Source organism: Mytilus edulis, chromosome 4, assembly GCF_963676685.1.
Source record: "Mytilus edulis chromosome 4, xbMytEdul2.2, whole genome shotgun sequence".
Classification (NCBI taxonomy): Eukaryota; Metazoa; Mollusca; class Bivalvia; order Mytilida; family Mytilidae; genus Mytilus; species Mytilus edulis.
In genome coordinates, this window is record NC_092347.1 from 28,554,942 (window position 1) to 28,574,960 (window position 20,019).

General features: G+C 33.6%; 1 protein-coding gene and 1 long non-coding RNA gene across 2 annotated transcripts; one reads left to right on the forward strand and one right to left on the reverse strand.

Annotated features, from left to right (window-relative positions):
- The first annotated feature begins 2,757 nt into the window (after positions 1–2,757).
- LOC139519342 (complement C1q tumor necrosis factor-related protein 3-like) lies at positions 2,758–9,704 on the forward strand. The gene is made up of 3 exons (XM_071311339.1): positions 2,758–2,932; positions 7,644–7,712; positions 8,952–9,704. The coding sequence occupies exons 1-3, from the start codon at positions 2,812–2,814 to the stop codon at positions 9,353–9,355; spliced, it is 594 nt and encodes a 197-aa protein (XP_071167440.1). The 5' UTR covers positions 2,758–2,811; the 3' UTR covers positions 9,356–9,704.
- A 6,965-nt stretch (positions 9,705–16,669) lies between these two features.
- On the reverse strand, positions 16,670–18,424 carry LOC139519339 (uncharacterized). Its single transcript, XR_011663569.1, has 2 exons — positions 18,023–18,424; positions 16,670–17,486 (listed from the first exon to the last, which is right to left on the reverse strand). It is a non-coding gene; the product is annotated as an uncharacterized lncRNA (long non-coding RNA).
- Positions 18,425–20,019: the final 1,595 nt, after the last annotated feature.

Genomic DNA, 20,019 nt, shown 5'->3' on the forward strand with positions numbered 1-20,019 from the left:
TCTCAACTTGTCAACGCTTGAACTTAGAAGAATAAGAACAAGACTTATTTTTTCTTCAAAATTATACACCACCAAGTAGCAATATACCGTACGAACTTGTTAATACCATCAGACAGTCCAACAAGACAATACACCCAAAGTCAGGCACTCATTTAGGCACTTACAGGCAAAAAAAGACTGATATGATAAATTTTCATCCTATCCCAGGACAATCATCCAATGGAACCGTTTACCAGTTACTGCTGTTCAATGCACCACAGTTGATGCCTTCAGAGAACAGATCCTTACATCTGTTCTCAACCAATACGACTGTAGTATCAAAAGAAGAAATGACTATTCCACCAGAAATATTTTCTCTTCAAGTTCGGAAATTTTGAATAATTTGACGGGTAAGGTTGTTGCATATCAAATGAAAGTTCGTAATGTGTACCTTTCAAAAATCAAAATACTGTACCAAAAAATGAGTTGGATGTGGTTATCAAGTGCAAAAAATGAAACTTCCTTAGTGATGGTGTTGTCGCATATCAAATGAAAGGTCATCAAGTCTACGTTACAAATATTATATCATACTTCCGATCTTAAAAATTGAGGTAGAGGAGTGTAAAAAGTTAAAACATTTTAAAATGTATACATGTCTCATATCAAATGAAAGGTCGTAAAGAGTACATTATAGATATTTGATTTTGAATGAAAGACCTTCCAATTGTTACACAATTGAGATACTTTTTGATTAGTGTTTTTAGTTTAAAACTGTTGATTAGTGTTTTTAGTTTAAAACTGAAATATCTAAATATAGGAAAGGATTGTTATTTCTGTTCATATATAATGTATTTAAAGTTCGTTGACCCCCTTAGTTCCTGTGCGATGGTGAGTAAATAATTTTATTATATTATTTTGGCAATTTAATTAGAAACTTGATTATTTAACGAAAAACATTTATGAAAATAACGATAAGCATTGATGAATTTATCAATAAAATGAAATTTAGACGGGTCTTTACTAATTTTGCCCATAAACTGTACAGGGACAAGTCTGTTATTAAATGGGCACAATTGGTGCCCATGCATAGAAAAACATACAACTTATCGATAAACTTTTTTTTACCGAAACGTACATAACTTTTGTCACCTTTTGACGCATTTTTTTCTTAGTGACCTCCAGTTTATATTCTTTCGTCACGGTTGTCCCTCGAACTTGCATTGTGCTGTTGCCGAAGATCTAATGAAGATTTTGATTAATTAAACGATATTGTTGTACAAGAAAGTGCACTTCGTATGTACTTGTTTTAAAGGAAAACTTTTAACATTTAAAGTCTAAGGCCGTGCCGTGTTCACACCAAATTCCATGTACAGTAAACTTGTTTACAATTAGTTTAATGAACTGGACATTGGTTTCACATTAAATTTGTTCACATCTATACACCTTGTTTAATTACCTGTACATAAGATTTGTTCACATTTGTAAACTCTATGTCATTTGAAAATGTTTATTACGTAGAATCAAATGAAACGTTTTCGGACAACTTTTCTAGCAGCAAGGAAACGACCATTTGACTCTAAATAGGGGGGATGGAAATATTCCGAACCCCAATTGGATAAAGAAAACAATTCTGGTTCTACAGATGATAAAAAATATTCTGAATCAAGAGTTTCCCCACAAATTATAGTGTTAAATGTTGAAGAGAAAAAAATTGATTACCAGCATCGAAAAAAAAACTGGATTAAAACGTTTGCGCGGCAAAATTCTGATAATTAAACAAAATGCCCCCCCCCCCTTTTTTAAGTTAAGTGGTTGCTTCTTTATGAAAGCCATTTTGATGATTTGCAGTAGTTTAAAGATACTAAAGATGTCTCGATTAGGCATTAGAAAACGTAGGCTGCAACAGCGTGCTTACAGACGAAGAAGGATATATTAGGGATCACTATATTTCTATCTTTTCTGTTTGTTCAAATGGTATTTCTTCTCCACGAAGTATTTGGCAAAGGAAGGGGGTAATGTGTTTTTTTTACTTTTTAAGTGTAATTTCACGGATCCGAGATACTAGACAAACAATACATTTACCTCACACTTTTTAAGTAATGCATTTATGAGTGAATCGTTGTTTGAGTAAAGACCAGTGGCAAATATTTCTGTGTAAGTCAAGTCGATTCGGAAAGACCTTAATTTTCAAATGAATTATGTGTTTGGCAATGATGCTGATTTGAGTCTTGATAAGGGCTTAATAAAGCTACGTTAAGTTTTATTTCTAAACAAAACAAATAAATATATCAAGTTGAGACAAATATTTCTGTAAAGAACTTCTTAAATAATTGCTACAAATATCAATATATATGTAACGACTAGTCTACAGCTGTACACGTTCAATAGTCAAAATCTACGTAGCACTAAAGTAGCAGCTACAATATTGAACGCGGCCCAGGTAAATCAAATAAAAACTTGATAAAAATCGTGTTTTCATGATCCTAGTAGCTAAAAAATGTAATTATAAGTATTGAATGCATATTTTTGTAACTTCATAGGGTTGTAAAAGCGTTGACCGTGTGCACATGTTTAGAATGAAGCGCTTAATTCATACAAAATGTACTTCGGCTACGCTTTTACACCCCAATGAAATTACAAAAAAAGCATTCAATTCTTAATTAAAAACCCGCATTTAAAGTAGATCAGTGTTAAAAATCTAAATTTTTCGTCGGTACACGCTAGGTTTAAATGTAGAATGAACCTTAATCGCGCCTGACTGCTTATTCATTCCATATTGATATTGTGTGCATAACTGTAGTCAACCAATATTTTGAAGAACCTACATAAGACATGACAGACATGGGGTACGCTTCATTAATGATAAATGCTATTGTTGTGGCATTGATGGCCATGTACGTATACCAGAATGACAGAAGAATGGAGGATATTTCAGCCAAGACTGATCCAACAGGTATTTCGATGTAAAGTTTGAGGACAGACAAATATTTGTACATGTATTTAAAGTCACATGAAACGTCTTTTTTGTATTCAATCATAATATGAAGGAAGTTATTGATTCAATGCATGGTTATATACTGAACTCAGTTCCACTGGGTTTTTTTTTTCATTACTACGAACCCATATTGTATAATCGACGAAACATATTTCATTCAATAAGTGTTGATGGCAGCAAACTTGAGCTTCTAATTCATCTTCATCTGGTTTGTTGTCAGCGTTTACCGGATCGTGACATTGATAAACAACCATTCGTCGTGTTAGGCCGTGTTCACATTGACCTAAATTCGGTGTTGTGTTTGTGTAACTCACACGTAAACTAAACACAATTGCGTTCCCATTGATAAAACTCAATGTTTACATGTAGTTTAAATCATGTTTTACCTACACACAGTCGATAGTCAATGTAGGCCATGTGTAGGTTAAGTGTACACAAAACTGCATTTAGGACATTAGTTTTATCGTGTAAATATTTAAGGAGGAAACTATTTTTGAGTAAAATTGATATTTTTGATAATTATTAGTTGCCTAAATTTTACAGATTTTTTTTTGGTTAAAAAAAATTAACGTACTTTATTGATCCCTAATCAGGACTCAAAGCAGCATCATTGCCGAACCCATAAGGCAGCAACCAATTGATTTTCGGGGGGCGGGGGGAGTTATTATAGTCGAGTATAAAACATAAAGGCAAGGGGGTGGGGGTGGTGAGCTATGGATTTTGTTTTGGAAACAAAAAATGTTTCCAGTTTTTGGCCCTGAAAAAAAATGTTTGTTTCACCCTCAGCTGCCACTATATATAATGCTAAAATTGATTTCGACTTGTCACCAAAATTTGTCCTAAAAAAATCAAAAGCTCACGCCCCCCTCCCCCTCAACAAAAATTTAAGTAAATAGTTGCTGCCTAATTCATTTGAAAAGGTCTTCCCGAATCGACTTGACGTACACAGAAATATTCGCCACTGGTCTTTACTCAAAAAACGATTCACGCATAAATGCATGACTAAAAAAAATGTGAGGTAAATGATCTGTTTGTCTAGTATCTCAGTTCCGTTAAATAACACGTAAAATAAATTAAAAAACGTTACCCTATTCCTTTACTGGCCAAATATTCCTTGGAGAAGAAAAACCATTTGAAACGAACAGAAAAGATAAAAATGAAGTGATCCATAATATCTCAATTCTTTTTTTTCCGGCTGTAAACAGCACGCTGTTGCAGCTAACGTTTTCTAATGCGTTATCGAGACATCTCTAGTGATATTCAAACTACTGCAAATTGTAAAAATGGCTTTCATAAAGTAGCAACCACTTAACTTACGTACGTTTTTATTCCTTTTTTTTCGATGCTGGTGATCAAACACTTTTTTTTTTCAATATTTAACACTATAATGTATGGGGAAACTCTTGATTCAGAATAATTTTTTTTATTATCTGTATGACCTTTTTTTTTTTTTTTTTTATCAAATTGGGGATCGGAATATTTCCATTCCCATCCCCCACCCCTCTTTTGAAGTCAAATAGTTGTTCTCTTACCGCTAGAAATATTTTCAAAAATTTTGAATTCAGTTCTACGTAATGAACATTTAAATGACATATAGTTTACAAGTGGGAACAAATCTTATGTACAGGTAGCTAAACAAGGTGTATAGATGTGAACAAATGTAATGTGAAACCAGTGTACACTACACTAAACTAATTGTAAACATGTTTACTCTACACGGCGTTTGGTGTGAACACGGCCTTAATCATATGATGTTGTGTGTAACAGTGGTTTCATTCCGCCAGTGCGCGTACTTTATCCGGAGGACGAAAATTCCTAGTGTGTATCCACCAACAAAAATCTACTTCCAATATTCTCTGCTGAAAATCAGTTACTCGGAATACGGTGGAATGAAAGGACTCTTCATCCAAGTCACCATTTGTAAATGTAAACCATTATAGATCAAAGTACTGGATTCAACACAGATCACTGGCTCACACCGAACAGCAAGCTATAAAGAGCCCCCAAAATGACTATTATAAAGCTATTCAAACAGGAAAACCAACGATATAAACTATATAAACCAGGGGTGGTGTTCTCGAAAGTATCCTAAGATTTGTCCTAAGTCATAGATAAAACCCATTTTAGGATGGACTTAAGATCGTCTTAGGACACTCTTAAGAATTGTCTCGAAACTATCTCAGACGCATCTTATGTTAGGACGTCCTAAGAAACATATCCTAAGTACGAAATTTAAAATAGTCAACGCATTTTTTTGCTAAAAATTTTATAAAAGACGAAATATATTAATAAAATTGCTTACGAAATTTGTATACTAAGATGCATTATTAAATAATTACATTAGATGTATGTTTCATTATAATACGTTATTCGGATTAGCTATAACTAGCAATCTCGTGATATTCCCTAATCCGACTTTTCATTCATGATGACACGAGGTCCCACAATAAAGTGCACAGGTAAATGAAATAAAAACTTAATAAAAGGCGTGTTTTCATGATCATATAGGTAAAAATGTTATTATAAGTATTGAATGCTTTTTTTGTAACTTTATAGGGTTGTAAAAGCGTTGACCGTGCGCAGCTATTCCGCGCTTCATACAAAATGTACTTCGGTCAACGCTTTCACACCCCAATAAATTTACAAAAAAAGAGCATTCAATTCTTAAATGCATGATGTTAAATGTAATTATAAAATAATATTAAAAAAGATTGTAATTTTTAACTGAATACAATGTTTTTTGAAATGAGAATTTGAAAATCGTAGTGTCATCGTATCGTGAAACACGAGGTTCAAAGTTTAAAATCATACACAATTTCTTTATATACTATTTAATAATATATGGTGCGCTTAATTTCATGTCAATTTTTACGTAAACAAATTAGCCAAAAGCATGCACAAAGTGAAAATGAAGATAGGATGATCTTAGGACAATTAGGTGTCCTAAAGTTAGGACGAACAATGCGATATATCCTAAGTTAAGAGAGCTTCGAGAACATGACTTAGGACAAAGACTTGTCATAAGTTGGTCTTAGGACACGTCCTAATCCTAAGATAGCTTCGAGAACACCACCCCAGATGCTCCGCAATGCGCAGCTTTATACGACCGCAGAGGTCGAACCCTGAACAGTTGGGGCAAGTATGGACACAACATTCAAGCTGGATACAGCTCGGAATTTGGATTGTGATTAAATAGTTAACACAGCATAGGTTTCTGACACAGAATGAATGTGGTCTAATGAACTTCAAACATATGTTTTGCTTTTGAGCAATTCATTATGCTGTTGAGTATTAATCCCCTCAAAAAAAAATATTTGAAGAAATTTTCTTTTAAATTTCTGAAATCTAAAATGAGAAAAATTGTACTCCCCTCCTCCCCATTTTTTTCCCCTCCCCGTTTCCTGTATTCCAAAATTAATCTCAATTCAAATTTTTAATGGAGTTTGCATCAATAACTACTCATTTAATCAAACATATACTCCCTTACACTGCTTTTAAATTGTCTAAATTGTCCTTTAACCAGAAAAACCCTTGTTTTTGCCCCTTTTTTGTCCCTATTTGCCAAATTATTTGAGCCATAACCATCTTTTGTAGTATGGAAACTTGTGGTATAAAACTAGAGATTTATACACCTAATCACAAGTTATTGACTGGAAACTTCAAAAAAGCTTATTTGGGCCCCTTTTTTGGCCCCGAACTTATTGACCCCCCCCCCCCCCCCCCCCCCCTTGGAGCAAGAATCCCAAAACTCAATTTCAGTCTTTCCTTTGTAGTAAGAAACCTTGTAGTATAATTTCAGAGAGATCCATACACTTAAACACACAAGCAATTGTCAGTAAACTAGAAAAATGCCTCTTTTTGGCCCCTTATTCCTATATGTTTGGGGAAATTAACCCACAGACTCAATCCCAGCCTTCCCTTTGTTATATGAAACCGTGTGGTACAATGTCAGAGAGATCCATACAGTTACACACAAGTTATTGTCCTGAAACTAGAAAAATGCTTGTTTTTGGCCCCTTTTTGGCCCTTAATTCCTAAACTGTTTGCCCTATAACCCTTAAAATACATCCCAACCTTCTACTTATGTTATTAAACATTGTGGTACAATTTCAGAGCAATTGAAATACTTATACACAACTTATTGTCCTGGAACTAGATAAATGCTTGTTTTGGGCTCCTTTGGGCCCCTAATTCCTTAACCTTAGGGAGCATAACCCCTAACATTAAACGAAAATTAATGTCAGAATGATACTATCTTTATATTTCGAATACTAACATATCATGTATAACCTTGTATATCAAACTCAAGCTTCTATATCACGTCTTGTTAGAAAAGAAGTCTCATTGTTTACATTTTTGATCATATTCACTCGAAAAAAAGTGGTCACAATCGAAAAACCACGATCCTAGCCGGAAACTATACCTACCGTGATAGTGTACTTGTATACTTTAAGAGGATGGTATATCAATCCATCGATAAAAAAAATAGTAAACGTGAACTGAAAAAAAAAAAATTCACATATCCATATCCAAGAATCGGTAAAGTTTTAGGAGATGTAGAGGGCACAGATATTTGAAACACTGTAATCTCGGTAATTATTAATATGATTTTGTTATTCATTCTCATATCAACTGAAAATTATATGATTCTTCATTTTTCAAAAAATAGGAAAAATAGTTTCACTTCAAGAGGATATTTTCAAAGTATTATTGGCTATGAACAGGTCATGCGAGACTGGTAATTATTATGTTTAATATATATATTATAAAATAGCAAGCACACGAACAACGAAGGCACACAAGTAAATGAAATAACAAACATACAAAAAGAAAGAAAAAACACAATACTGCAAACAAAGTTTCGTCTTGGTATTGAAAAACTGGTCTTATTTTGAAGATGTCTAAGACCATACTTTTTTTTTTAATAAAAGCATTGTTTCAGGATGACAGTAAAAATATACACGCATATTTTATATGACAATGACAATCGTTTTGTATCAGCCGTCCGTAATAACATTGATATCGGCCACGGTTTCACCGACTTTATCAAACCCAAACAGAATACTAGTAATAGTAAATCTGTTGTAAGTATATAACAAAGAGTATATTATATGACTAGAAAAGGGAACGGGATTGTGGTTACGACATACGGAACATATCCGCCATCATCTGCGTATTAAAGGGATATTTCATAACGATAAACCAACTGGTGATGGCGTCCATAAAATTGACAAAAGGATGATTTCAACTTCACCATTTATAACTCTTGATTTAATATTTAAAATTGGAGATATCTCCTGCTTCAGGTACAGTTTACTCTTATTTGTTTAGAATTTCATTTTTTTATAATGAAAACAACCCTCATCAATCAATTTTGATTTATTATCGTTTCAACATCTGATGCTTATTTTTTATTTGTGATTCTAATATGACTTTCGCTTTGCATAAACCCATGCTCTAAATCCAATAAAATTAGTTTGCACATGCGTATATTGACTACTCCAGAATAATGAATTTTATGCATTTAATATATTTGATTAAACTCAAAACACTACCAACCTCTTAAATGATCCACATGTTGCTACTAATTTCTTCATTATGATTGTAACTTGTTGCAATTCGAAATTGACATATTTGACCTAGATACGACAACCGTTCATACTGACTGTTCAAAACTACATTTCCAGTCGTTTGCTTGTTTACAAACAAAAAGGGAGGTTCATGGAAGAGCCTACACAAACGCTCTACACTTATACAAATCGGACATAGAAATTACATTAAATGTCCTAATCAGAATCGAAATAATTGATGCAAGCTATACTTTATTGTAGTTTTAACATGGTATAGACATTATATTCGTGCTATTTTAGCCCTCACTTTCGCTCTGGCTAAAATAATAACGAATATAATGCATACCGCCATGTTAAAATAACAATAAAGTATAGCTTGCATCAATTATTTCTTGAAATATTTTCAGGAGCCAGCCGTTCTCAGTACGCGTTTTATGCGTATTTGTCAAATGACTTACCAGAGCCTGGAGGAAATCGTCATTTAGCTTACGACACTGTCAAGACGAATATTGGGCATGCATATAACGAACTCACAGGGACATTTACAGTCCCTCGTACTGGAATCTACTCTTTTACCTGGTCCACCCGAGTCCAGTGTAGCAAGGAACATACAACAGAGCTTGTTGTCAATACGAAAGTTCTTGGGAGTACTTTTATCTGGTGTGGTTGGAATACTGTGACTGGTCATGTCGTCACTTATGTTTCACAAGGCGAGACTGTTTTTGTGCGAACCCACTCTTCACCAGGTAAAGGTGCGATAATGAGTAATGACTTTGGCCGGTCTGCATTTTCAGGATTTTTAATTGCGTAATTTTTTTACTTTCGATTAAGCGGAATAAATTTTCTCTACAAATTTAACTACATTATTAACAAAATATTTTAGCAGGTCTTAAATGTGTATTTGTTTTAATCATTACAAATGTATCCTTTTAATCACATACCTTTGAGGTATGGTCCCCCTTTTAGATGAATAAACATCATGCCGTGTTATTCATTCAAGGCATACAACTGACAACTCGTGCTCCTTTCAAATAAACGAGTGCACACGATGAAATGTCTCGCCTGCTTTATATTTCTTACATGTATGATGATTGAATTTATGTCGAAATTTTGTAATATGAAGTTTTTCTTGGATTTTCAAATAAAAATAGAATTATCAACTATCATTGTAAATGGGGTCAAGGTTTAATAGTCTTAGACCCCGACTGACATATATGTAGACCTTTCAATCATATACCATACACCAAATACCGGTATAGTTAACCAATTGCTAACGGTATCCCACAAACATACCTGATTACGAAAATAAAAAAATGACCAATGAACCATAAAATTAAAGCCAATTTCAGACGAACCCTGCCAGACAACATGAACACCATGCAATTTTTAAATGCCCGTCGTCTTTTAGACGGGACGTATTATGGTATACCGTTGTCCGTCCGTCCGTCGTCCACACTTCGGACAATAACTCAAAAACACTTTCACCAATTTCCATGAAACTTAAGTGAATTGTTTATATCTATTGACGTAAGCTCCCTTTCGTTTTTTTTTTTAATTTCAGATTTTAAGTTTTGGATTTATGGGGCTTTATTCATAAAAAAAGGGGGATTTTCAACACTTCGGACAATAACTCAAAAAGGCTTTCACCAATGTCCATGAAACTTTGGTGAATTGTTTATATCTATTGATGTAAGCTCCCTTTCAATTTTTATAAATTTCAGATTTTAAGTTTTGGATTTATGGGGCTTTATTCATAAAAAAAAGGGGGATTTTCAACACTTCGGACAATAACTCAAAAAGGCTTTCACCAATGTCCATGAAACTTTGGTGAATTGTTTATATCTATTGATGTAAGCTCCCTTTCATTTTTTATAAATTTCAGATTTTACATTTCCGTGTTATGAATTTTTATGCTTAAAAAAGGGGGGATTTTCCAATTTTGGGACAATAACTAACACTTTCACAAAATTTTATGCAACTTTGATAAATTGTTTATATCTATTGACATAAGCTCCCTTTCCATTTTTATAAATTTTAGATTTTACGTTTTCTTAAGTAATGAATTTTTATACTTAAAAAAGGGGGATTTTATGAAACTTTGGTGAATATATTAATGTAACATCCCTTTTGATTTGTATATATATTTCTAGTTGATCATATAAATTCATTTAAAGCATAAAAGACAAGTTAAAAGAGCAACGGGCGTATCATGCGCTAAAGCGCAGCCCTTTATTGTTATCAACGGCTATTGGTACTTTACGGAACGGAACGGAACGGAACGGAACGGAAAAGAATTTCATTTAAGGTATCCAAAGGGGGCATTTATCAAAATTTCGAAAAATCTTTAAAACAAAACAAACTTTAAAATTTCTGTGTTTTACGGGTTTTCCATATACAAATAACACAAATGTATACTAAATCTCATCTTCACAGGTGAAATGTGTAATAATGTATAACATCGGGAAATACTCTGTAGATGAATATGTCGGATTGTCCTGATAAATTATCATGAAATTAACGCATTTGCAAGTCATGCATTATGATATCTAGACTGACCTCACGTCGTCCTTGATTAGAGACAGTGATCAAGTTGAATCTGATTTAAACTTATTAATTTATTTTTCCGTTCCGTTCCGTTCCGTAAAGTACCAATTGCTCTGAGGAATTGGTATTTAACGGAAAAAACGGAAACAGACATCTTTAATTTAATTAAAGCTGTATGATAACAAAAATTGTCTGACACCTCTTTTTGCATGAGTGGTATGTGTTTTAGATAGCATTTTCGACTTGATCAATAATAAAAAATTTAACACAAAGGCAGGTTACACAAAAAGTCTTTCGCCTTCCATCGGTAATTATATTTTAAAAAAAGAGGCCTTCAACAGCCCGTTCCGACGATGATTAGAGACAGTGATCAAGTTGAATCTTTATTAAATCTTTTAATTTATTTTTCCGTTCCGTTCCGTTCCGCAAAGTACCAATTGCTCTGAGGAATTGGTATTTAACGGAAAAAACGGAAACAGACATCTTTAATGTAATAAAAGCAGTATGATAACAAAAATTGTCTGACACTCTTTTTGCATGAGTGGTATGTGTTTTAGATAGCATTTTCGACTTGATCAATAATAAAAAATTTAACACAGAGGCAGGTTACACAAAAAGTCTTTCTCCTTCCATCGGTAATTATATTTTAAAAAGAGGCCTTCAACAGCCCGTTCCGACGATGATTAGAGACAGTGATCAAGTTGAATCTGATTTAAACTTTTTAATTTATTTTTCCGTTCCGTTCCGTTCCGCAAAGTACCAATTGCTCTGAGGAATTGGTATTTAACGGAAAAAACGGAAACAGACATCTTTAATGTAATTAAAGCAGTATGATAACAAAAATTGTCTGACACCTCTTTTTGCATGAGTGGTATGTGTTTTAGATAGCATTTTCGACTTGATCAATAATACAAAATTTAACACAAAGGCAGGTTACACAAAAAGTCTTTCTCCTTCCATCGGTAATTATATTTTAAAAAAGAGGCCTTCAACAGCCCGTTCCGACGATGATTAGAGACAGTGATCAAGTTGAATCTGATTTAAACTTTTTAATTTATTTTTCCGTTCCGTTCCGTTCCGCAAAGTACCAATTGCTCTGAGGAATTGGTATTTAACGGAAAAAACGGAAACAGACATCTTTAATGTAATAAAAGCAGTATGATAACAAAAATTGTCTGACACTCTTTTTGCATGAGTGGTATGTGTTTTAGATAGCATTTTCGACTTGATCAATAATAAAAAATTTAACACAGAGGCAGGTTACACAAAAAGTCTTTCTCCTTCCATCGGTAATTATATTTTAAAAAAGAGGCCTTCAACAGCCCGTTCCGACGATGATTAGAGACAGTGATCAAGTTGAATCTGATTTAAACTTTTTAATTTATTTTTCCGTTCCGTTCCGTTCCGCAAAGTACCAATTGCTCTGAGGAATTGGTATTTAACGGAAAAAACGGAAACAGACATCTTTAATGTAATAAAAGCAGTATGATAACAAAAATTGTCTGACACTCTTTTTGCATGAGTGGTATGTGTTTTAGATAGCATTTTCGACTTGATCAATAATAAAAAATTTAACACAGAGGCAGGTTACACAAAAAGTCTTTCTCCTTCCATCGGTAATTATATTTTAAAAAAGAGGCCTTCAACAGCCCGTTCCGACGATGATTAGAGACAGTGATCAAGTTGAATCTGATTTAAACTTTTTAATTTATTTTTCCGTTCCGTTCCGTTCCGCAAAGTACCAATTGCTCTGAGGAATTGGTATTTAACGGAAAAAACGGAAACAGACATCTTTAATGTAATTAAAGCAGTATGATAACAAAAATTGTCTGACACCTCTTTTTGCATGAGTTGTATGTGTTTTAGATAGCATTTTCGACTTGATCAATAATACAAAATTTAACACAAAGGCAGGTTACACAAAAAGTCTTTCTCCTTCCATCGGTAATTATATTTTAAAAAAGAGGCCTTCAACAGCCCGTTCCGACGATGATTAGAGACAGTGATCAAGTTGAATCTGATTTAAACTTTTTAATTTATTTTTCCGTTCCGTTCCGTTCCGCAAAGTACCAATTGCTCTGAGGAATTGGTATTTAACGGAAAAAACGGAAACAGACATCTTTAATGTAATTAAAGCAGTATGATAACAAAAATTGTCTGACACCTCTTTTTGCATGAGTGGTATGTGTTTTAGATAGCATTTTCGACTTGATCAATAATACAAAATTTAACACAAAGGCAGGTTACACAAAAAGTCTTTCTCCTTCCATCGGTAATTATATTTTAAAAAAGAGGCCTTCAACAGCCCGTTCCGACGATGATTAGAGACAGTGATCTAGTTGAATCTGATTTAAACTTTTTAATTTATTTTTCCGTTCCGTTCCGTTCCGCAAAGTACCAATTGCTCTGAGGAATTGGTATTTAACGGAAAAAACGGAAACAGACATCTTTAATGTAATTAAAGCAGTATGATAACAAAAATTGTCTGACACCTCTTTTTGCATGAGTGGTATGTGTTTTAGATAGCATTTTCGACTTGATCAATAATACAAAAATTTAACACAAAGGCAGGTTACACAAAAAGTCTTTCTCCTTCCATCGGTAATTATATTTTAAAAAAGAGGCCTTCAACAGCCCGTTCCGACGATGATTAGAGACAGTGATCAAGTTGAATCTGATTTAAACTTTTTAATTTATTTTTCCGTTCCGTTCCGTTCCGCAAAGTACCAATTGCTCTGAGGAATTGGTATTTAACGGAAAAAACGGAAACAGACATCTTTAATGTAATAAAAGCAGTATGATAACAAAGCAGTATGATAACAAAAATTGTCTGACACTCTTTTTGCATGAGTGGTATGTGTTTTAGATAGCATTTTCGACTTGATCAATAATAAAAAATTTAACACAGAGGCAGGTTACACAAAAAGTCTTTCTCCTTCCATCGGTAATTATATTTTAAAAAAGAGACCTTCAACAGCCCGTTCCGACGATGATTAGAGACAGTGATCAAGTTGAATCTGATTTAAACTTTTTAATTTATTTTTCCGTTCCGTTCCGTTCCGCAAAGTACCAATTGCTCTGAGGAATTGGTATTTAACGGAAAAAACGGAAACAGACATCTGTAATGTAATAAAAGCAGTATGATAACAAAAATTGTCTGACACTCTTTTTGCATGAGTGGTATGTGTTTTAGATAGCATTTTCGACTTGATCAATAATAAAAAATTTAACACAGAGGCAGGTTACACAAAAAGTCTTTCTCCTTCCATCGGTAATTATATTTTAAAAAGAGGCCTTCAACAGCCCGTTCCGACGATGATTAGAGACAGTGATCAAGTTGAATCTGATTTAAACTTTTTAATTTATTTTTCCGTTCCGTTCCGTTCCGCAAAGTACCAATTGCTCTGAGGAATTGGTATTTAACGGAATCAACGGAAACAGACATCTATAATGTAATAAAAGCAGTATGATAAAAACAAGTAAGACCCTTCTTTTTTGAATGAGTGGTAAGTGTTTTAGATAGCATTTCGACTGGATCAATATTTAAATAAACAGCTGCGCCATGAGCGCATGATACGCCCGTCGTCTTGTGAAAAAACATAAATCTTTTTTGAATAACACAGGGTTGTACAGGATGTCATGCTTAGTATATCCTGACTCATTCCTTATTCCCGCTCAATAGGAAGATTGTACAAGATGTATTTGGAAACCCGACGCAACATTAGCCTGTTAAGTTTTAAGCAATAGAGATACAGCGCAACATGTGAAAAAAAAACTCTTTTTTTACAAAATCTCAATAACTCGAAAATATAAAAATGAATCATCACCAAAAAGTATACAGATCTTTAGATTAATATAACAAAGAAGTGTGTAAAGTTTTAAGCAATAATCATAAATCGTTTTTGAGATATGGTGCGACATGTAAACCCCCCCCCCTTTTTTTTTTTACAAAATACTCAATAACTCAAAAATGACATTTTGAATCATCACCAAAAAGTATACAGATATATTAAGATTAATATAACTAAGAAGCCTTTGAAGTTTTAAGCCATAATCAAGAATCGTTTTTGAGATGCGGTGCGACATGTGAAAAAAACACACCCCTGTTTTAGTTACAAAGTGCCATAACTCAAAAAGTTGTAATCTTATTTTCACAAAAAAGTATACAGATCATTTGACCATCATAAGAAACAACTATGTTAAGTTTCAAAAAATTTGGATAAGTCGTTCTCAAGTTACGGTGCGACATGTTTACACCAGACAGACGGACAGACGGACGGACGGACGGACGGACACTGGACATTTGTATACCATAATACGTCCCGTCAAAATTGACGGACGTATAAAAAATAACACAAAGACAGGTTAGACAAAAGGTCTTTCTACTTCCATTGGTAATTATAAATTAAAAAAGGGGCCTTCCGAAGATGATAAGAAACAGTGATCCCCATTTCCATTCTCCATTTTTTATTAGAAACAAGGTCTCATAAATATTAAAACATATGTTTAAAATATATCTTCATAAAAATATGAGCACTAAACACTGGTTTACACTATAATAAAACAAGAATGTGTCCTCAGTACACGAATGCCCCACTCGCACTATCATTTTCTATGTTCAGTGGACCGTGAAATTGGGGTAAAATCTCTAATTTGGCATTAAAATTAGAAAGATCATATCATAGGGAACATGTGTACCAAGTTTGAAGTCGATTGGACTTCAACTTCATCAAAAACTACCTCGACCAAAAACTTTAACCTGAAGCGGGACAGACGGACGAACGGACGAACGGACGAACGAACGAACGGACGGACGGACGGACGGACGCACAGACCAGAAAACATAATGCCCCTCTACTATCGTAGGTGGGGCATAAAAATGTTTGCAAATTGTTAAAACATTTTCGGATTTATCAAAGCACTATAAAAAATGGTAACTCCTTAAAAGTCATAAAACCACAATAATAACTGCTGTTAATCAAAGTATTTATAAAAACTAAAAGTCTGTTCTGTTACAAAACCTATAGGCAAAGGTCTTACTATAATATCAGCGGGAAATTTCGGTTCTAGAGGTGCATTCCGTATTTAATCTGCAGGGGCGGATGCAGGAATTTTCGAAAGAGGGGGTGCTAACCCAGGTTACCCAGGGCAAAGGGGGGGGGGTGCAAAACATATGTCCCGATACAAATGCATTGGTCGGCAAAAATAAAGGGGGGTGCGCACCCCCGGAACCCCCCCCCCCCCCCCTGGATCCGCCACTGAATCTGGTTTTTTTTCTCCTATCTCCTGATGACAGCTGGTGTGTCCGTAGATATTGTTTAAATTTTCTATATTTTCACTTTTTAATTAGTTTACCTGCACAATGGCGCAGAAGCAATATTTATTTTTTGGCGCAAATGAAAAACTACAACTTTTAAGAATTGGCGCAAAAGCAATGCGTACTTAAATATCAATCAAAGGAGTAAGTTCGGTAAGGGCCATATTTGGCCCCAATTATAAAGTTCATAGTTACAAGACAATAAATGTTTTAAGTTGCCTTAAAGACATGTTAGAAAGTTGAACAGAACTGTTTTTGTCAAAGTTTAATTCTAACACGTTGATTTTTACATCCAAAAAAGGTCAAGATAAGGGATTTTGGTGAAATTTGACAAAATCAGCTAGATTTCAACCAAATAAAGGACCAGGAAACATAGAGCGCAGGCGTCGACAAGCTTAAGATTCAAATAAGACATGTGAAATGTCTTCACAAACATTATTTTAAAAGATCTTTGTTGTCGACGTATGCGCTCTATGTTTCCTGTCCAATAATCTATGGAAATTTACCCATTTTCATTGATTTTTTCGTGAAAAAATCAATATGAGTACAACTTGTGAGGTCATAATGAAACGCAGAAACGTAAAATTTTCAACAAGATGGATTATATCCTAGATAGTCAATGTATTAGCTATAATTTATCGTCATATTGGTCGATAAATCCGAATTTGAAATTTACGCTAAAAAAGGGGGCCATTTTAGGACCTTATCGAACATACTCCTTTGACCGTGCCCACAAAACGATTGTTCAAATTACGAATAGTTTCAGCTTAAAATCCATGGCACTCTAAAATGTAGATTTTTTAAATCACATAAATTCCATATCGATATACGTATATTTGGATCTATGCAATATGTTTATCTGGACATCAGCATGCTAGCTGTAATGACTCCCATCTATTCTTTGCGGGCATTAAATAATGGACTTCATTAAAGATAACCGTTTTATTTATTGTCATATAATCCACTCTATCAACACAATGTAGCATGAATAACAAAGGTATGCTGGTGTTCAATGAATGATTACAAATGATGACAGGTAAGTATAACTCCAAACTGAACGTGAACATCAAACGGTAAAAAGCTGAAAGAACAAATAAAAACTCAATATAAAACCTATCAATCAAAAAGATTTGCCAAAACATACAAAAATACAAAGTTGGCTTATGACACTAATTGTGTTCCATACATTCACATAAAAAATACAAGTATTAACAATATATCAAGTTTGTAACATAACTGTGAGTCAAAACTGGTGTGTTCAGCTTTTAATGTGTTGAAAACTCGACAAGTATCAAACATTATGTATGCAAATTATGACACGAATTGCTTTCCATACTTTAAAAATAACGAAATGAGGGGGGTGCTATGAATCATACAAAAATTACCAAAAAGGGTATTTGAATGTTTATAGAACATTTTTATAGTGTAAATGTTGTATCTGTGTGTTTACAAGTAATAACAAACGGTTGTGAAACAATAAAACAAATAATCTGGTGAAGTGGCATATTTGTCATCATTGTCATTTATCCAACGTTTTATACGTCATCAAAACACAATACATGTTATATATGTTTACAATAAACAGTTCTTCAAATTGTCAATATGCTATAAACGTACACTGTGCCGGAATCTGGCAGATATATCAATAAATGATGCTGAATCATCAACGTGAGCATGTAAATAAGGGGAAATTACAAAAGAGGGGAAAGTAACAAAGAAGATAGTAAATGTAAGTCAACTTTCGGAAACATCATGAAATAATTACGGACGAGTCAGTACACTAGCTTAGTTCCGTCATTTCAATAACATGGATGGCAATATGTTTGATTGATCTAACCATACGTTAACCAGTGTCCTTTGAATACAGTGATCATGCATGATGTGAACATTTTTTTCTATAGACATAGGTAGATTTGATTAATCCAAATAATATAGGTATAAAGCATACCGGTGTCCATGCAATTCATAATGCAATACAACAATATATAGAAATAAATTATGTTTTTTTTATGAAATGTATGTGCTTATGCGACATTATCAAACTGCTGTAATGCATTAGTTATAAACTTTGAAAGAACCGATGACTTTTCATTCGTTTTTAAACTCAAATGTACTTAAATAGCACATTTTAAACCGTAAGAAATTGGTTTATCTCTCGAAAAAACCTGAACTGTTCTCGAAAAAACCCGAACTGCTCTCGAAAAAACTTGAACAGATGGAAATGAATATACCCTTAAAATTGCCTTTTAATTACAATAACTAAAACTTTTGTTATAGCATATGTAAATGTAAGGATATAAAGACATCATGTGTGCATGCTCTTTGAAATTTGAATTGGTATGTGTATAGAAATTGCTTTTTTCTATATTTTGGCATAAAAGCATTATTAGGCCAAATCAAACTTTTTTAACTGCAAAGTATGTATGGTTGGCAACATCCTTTCATCACAAATACTTACTTAACTTGTTTGATCTTGTAAATTTAGTTTAAGCATTTATTTTACGTGTTACAGGAAAACATGTCTGTTTGTTTACATTTTTAGTCATAATCTCTCGAAAAAATCTGGACGCTCTCGAAAAAACCCGATCTCAACCGGACACTATACCTACGGTGGTAATACTGATACGTATTATTACATATCAGTAAAAAAAAATCTACAAACAGTATGTTAATAAAGAGTTATGAAGTAAAATGTACATGGGACAAAATCACAAAAAATACATAGAATAATACAAATTATCAATGAACAGGTGTTATATGTCAGTTTGGTATGGTCAAGACGTTTGGTAAAGATAACATCCTTTTAAGAGAGTTATCTCGCCTTAACCAGTTATGGGGTTTTTCGTATTGCGGATTGCATTCCGTATTTGTATGATATGTTAGTTGATTTGTTCTCTTGATTTATTGTTACAATTCCATGTAGATGTGTTTTTGAAGAATAGAATTTATTAACTTGAATATTCGTTTATTATCTATGCCAGAAAGGAGCATTAAACAGGGCTTTACTTGACAGTGGATGTAGAGTCTGCAACAAAAAACGAATCATAGTATATTTTTAGCATTCTTTTAAACACATACAGTAGACGACTTTAGTTTTAATACCGATTTTGCCGCAAATACTAATATTCTCTTAGAAATCAAAGACGGTTACTTCGAAGTCGATAATAGGGCTAGCTTAACTAGTTATCGTAAGTGTATACTAAGATAGCCGTTAAATTGTTAAGATAACCCACGAGGGGATTGCAGATACTCTCTTATCACCATCGTAATCTTCTTGTAAAGCGTTTTCTCTTAAATGAAACTTAAGATAGGTTTTCATGATACAGGGGCCCGCGGTAACAAGAAACTTCTCTTAAAGTCTTCGTAAGTCATAGTTTACGATTACACAAAGAATGCATTAAGGGTCCTTTTAAGAGAGTATCAAAAAGCATTCTATTTTCGTTCTTTTCTTTCCCATAACTTCGTTTGATAAAACCCTTAAAACATTCTTAGTCTAAGCGCACTTATTAATTTTCGGACTTATCCGACAACGTTTTCTTTGAAATTCTTTGATTTACATGTTAGTTTGTCCCGAAAAAATCTAGTGAAATGTTTGTATCGTAGGGCTATCATGA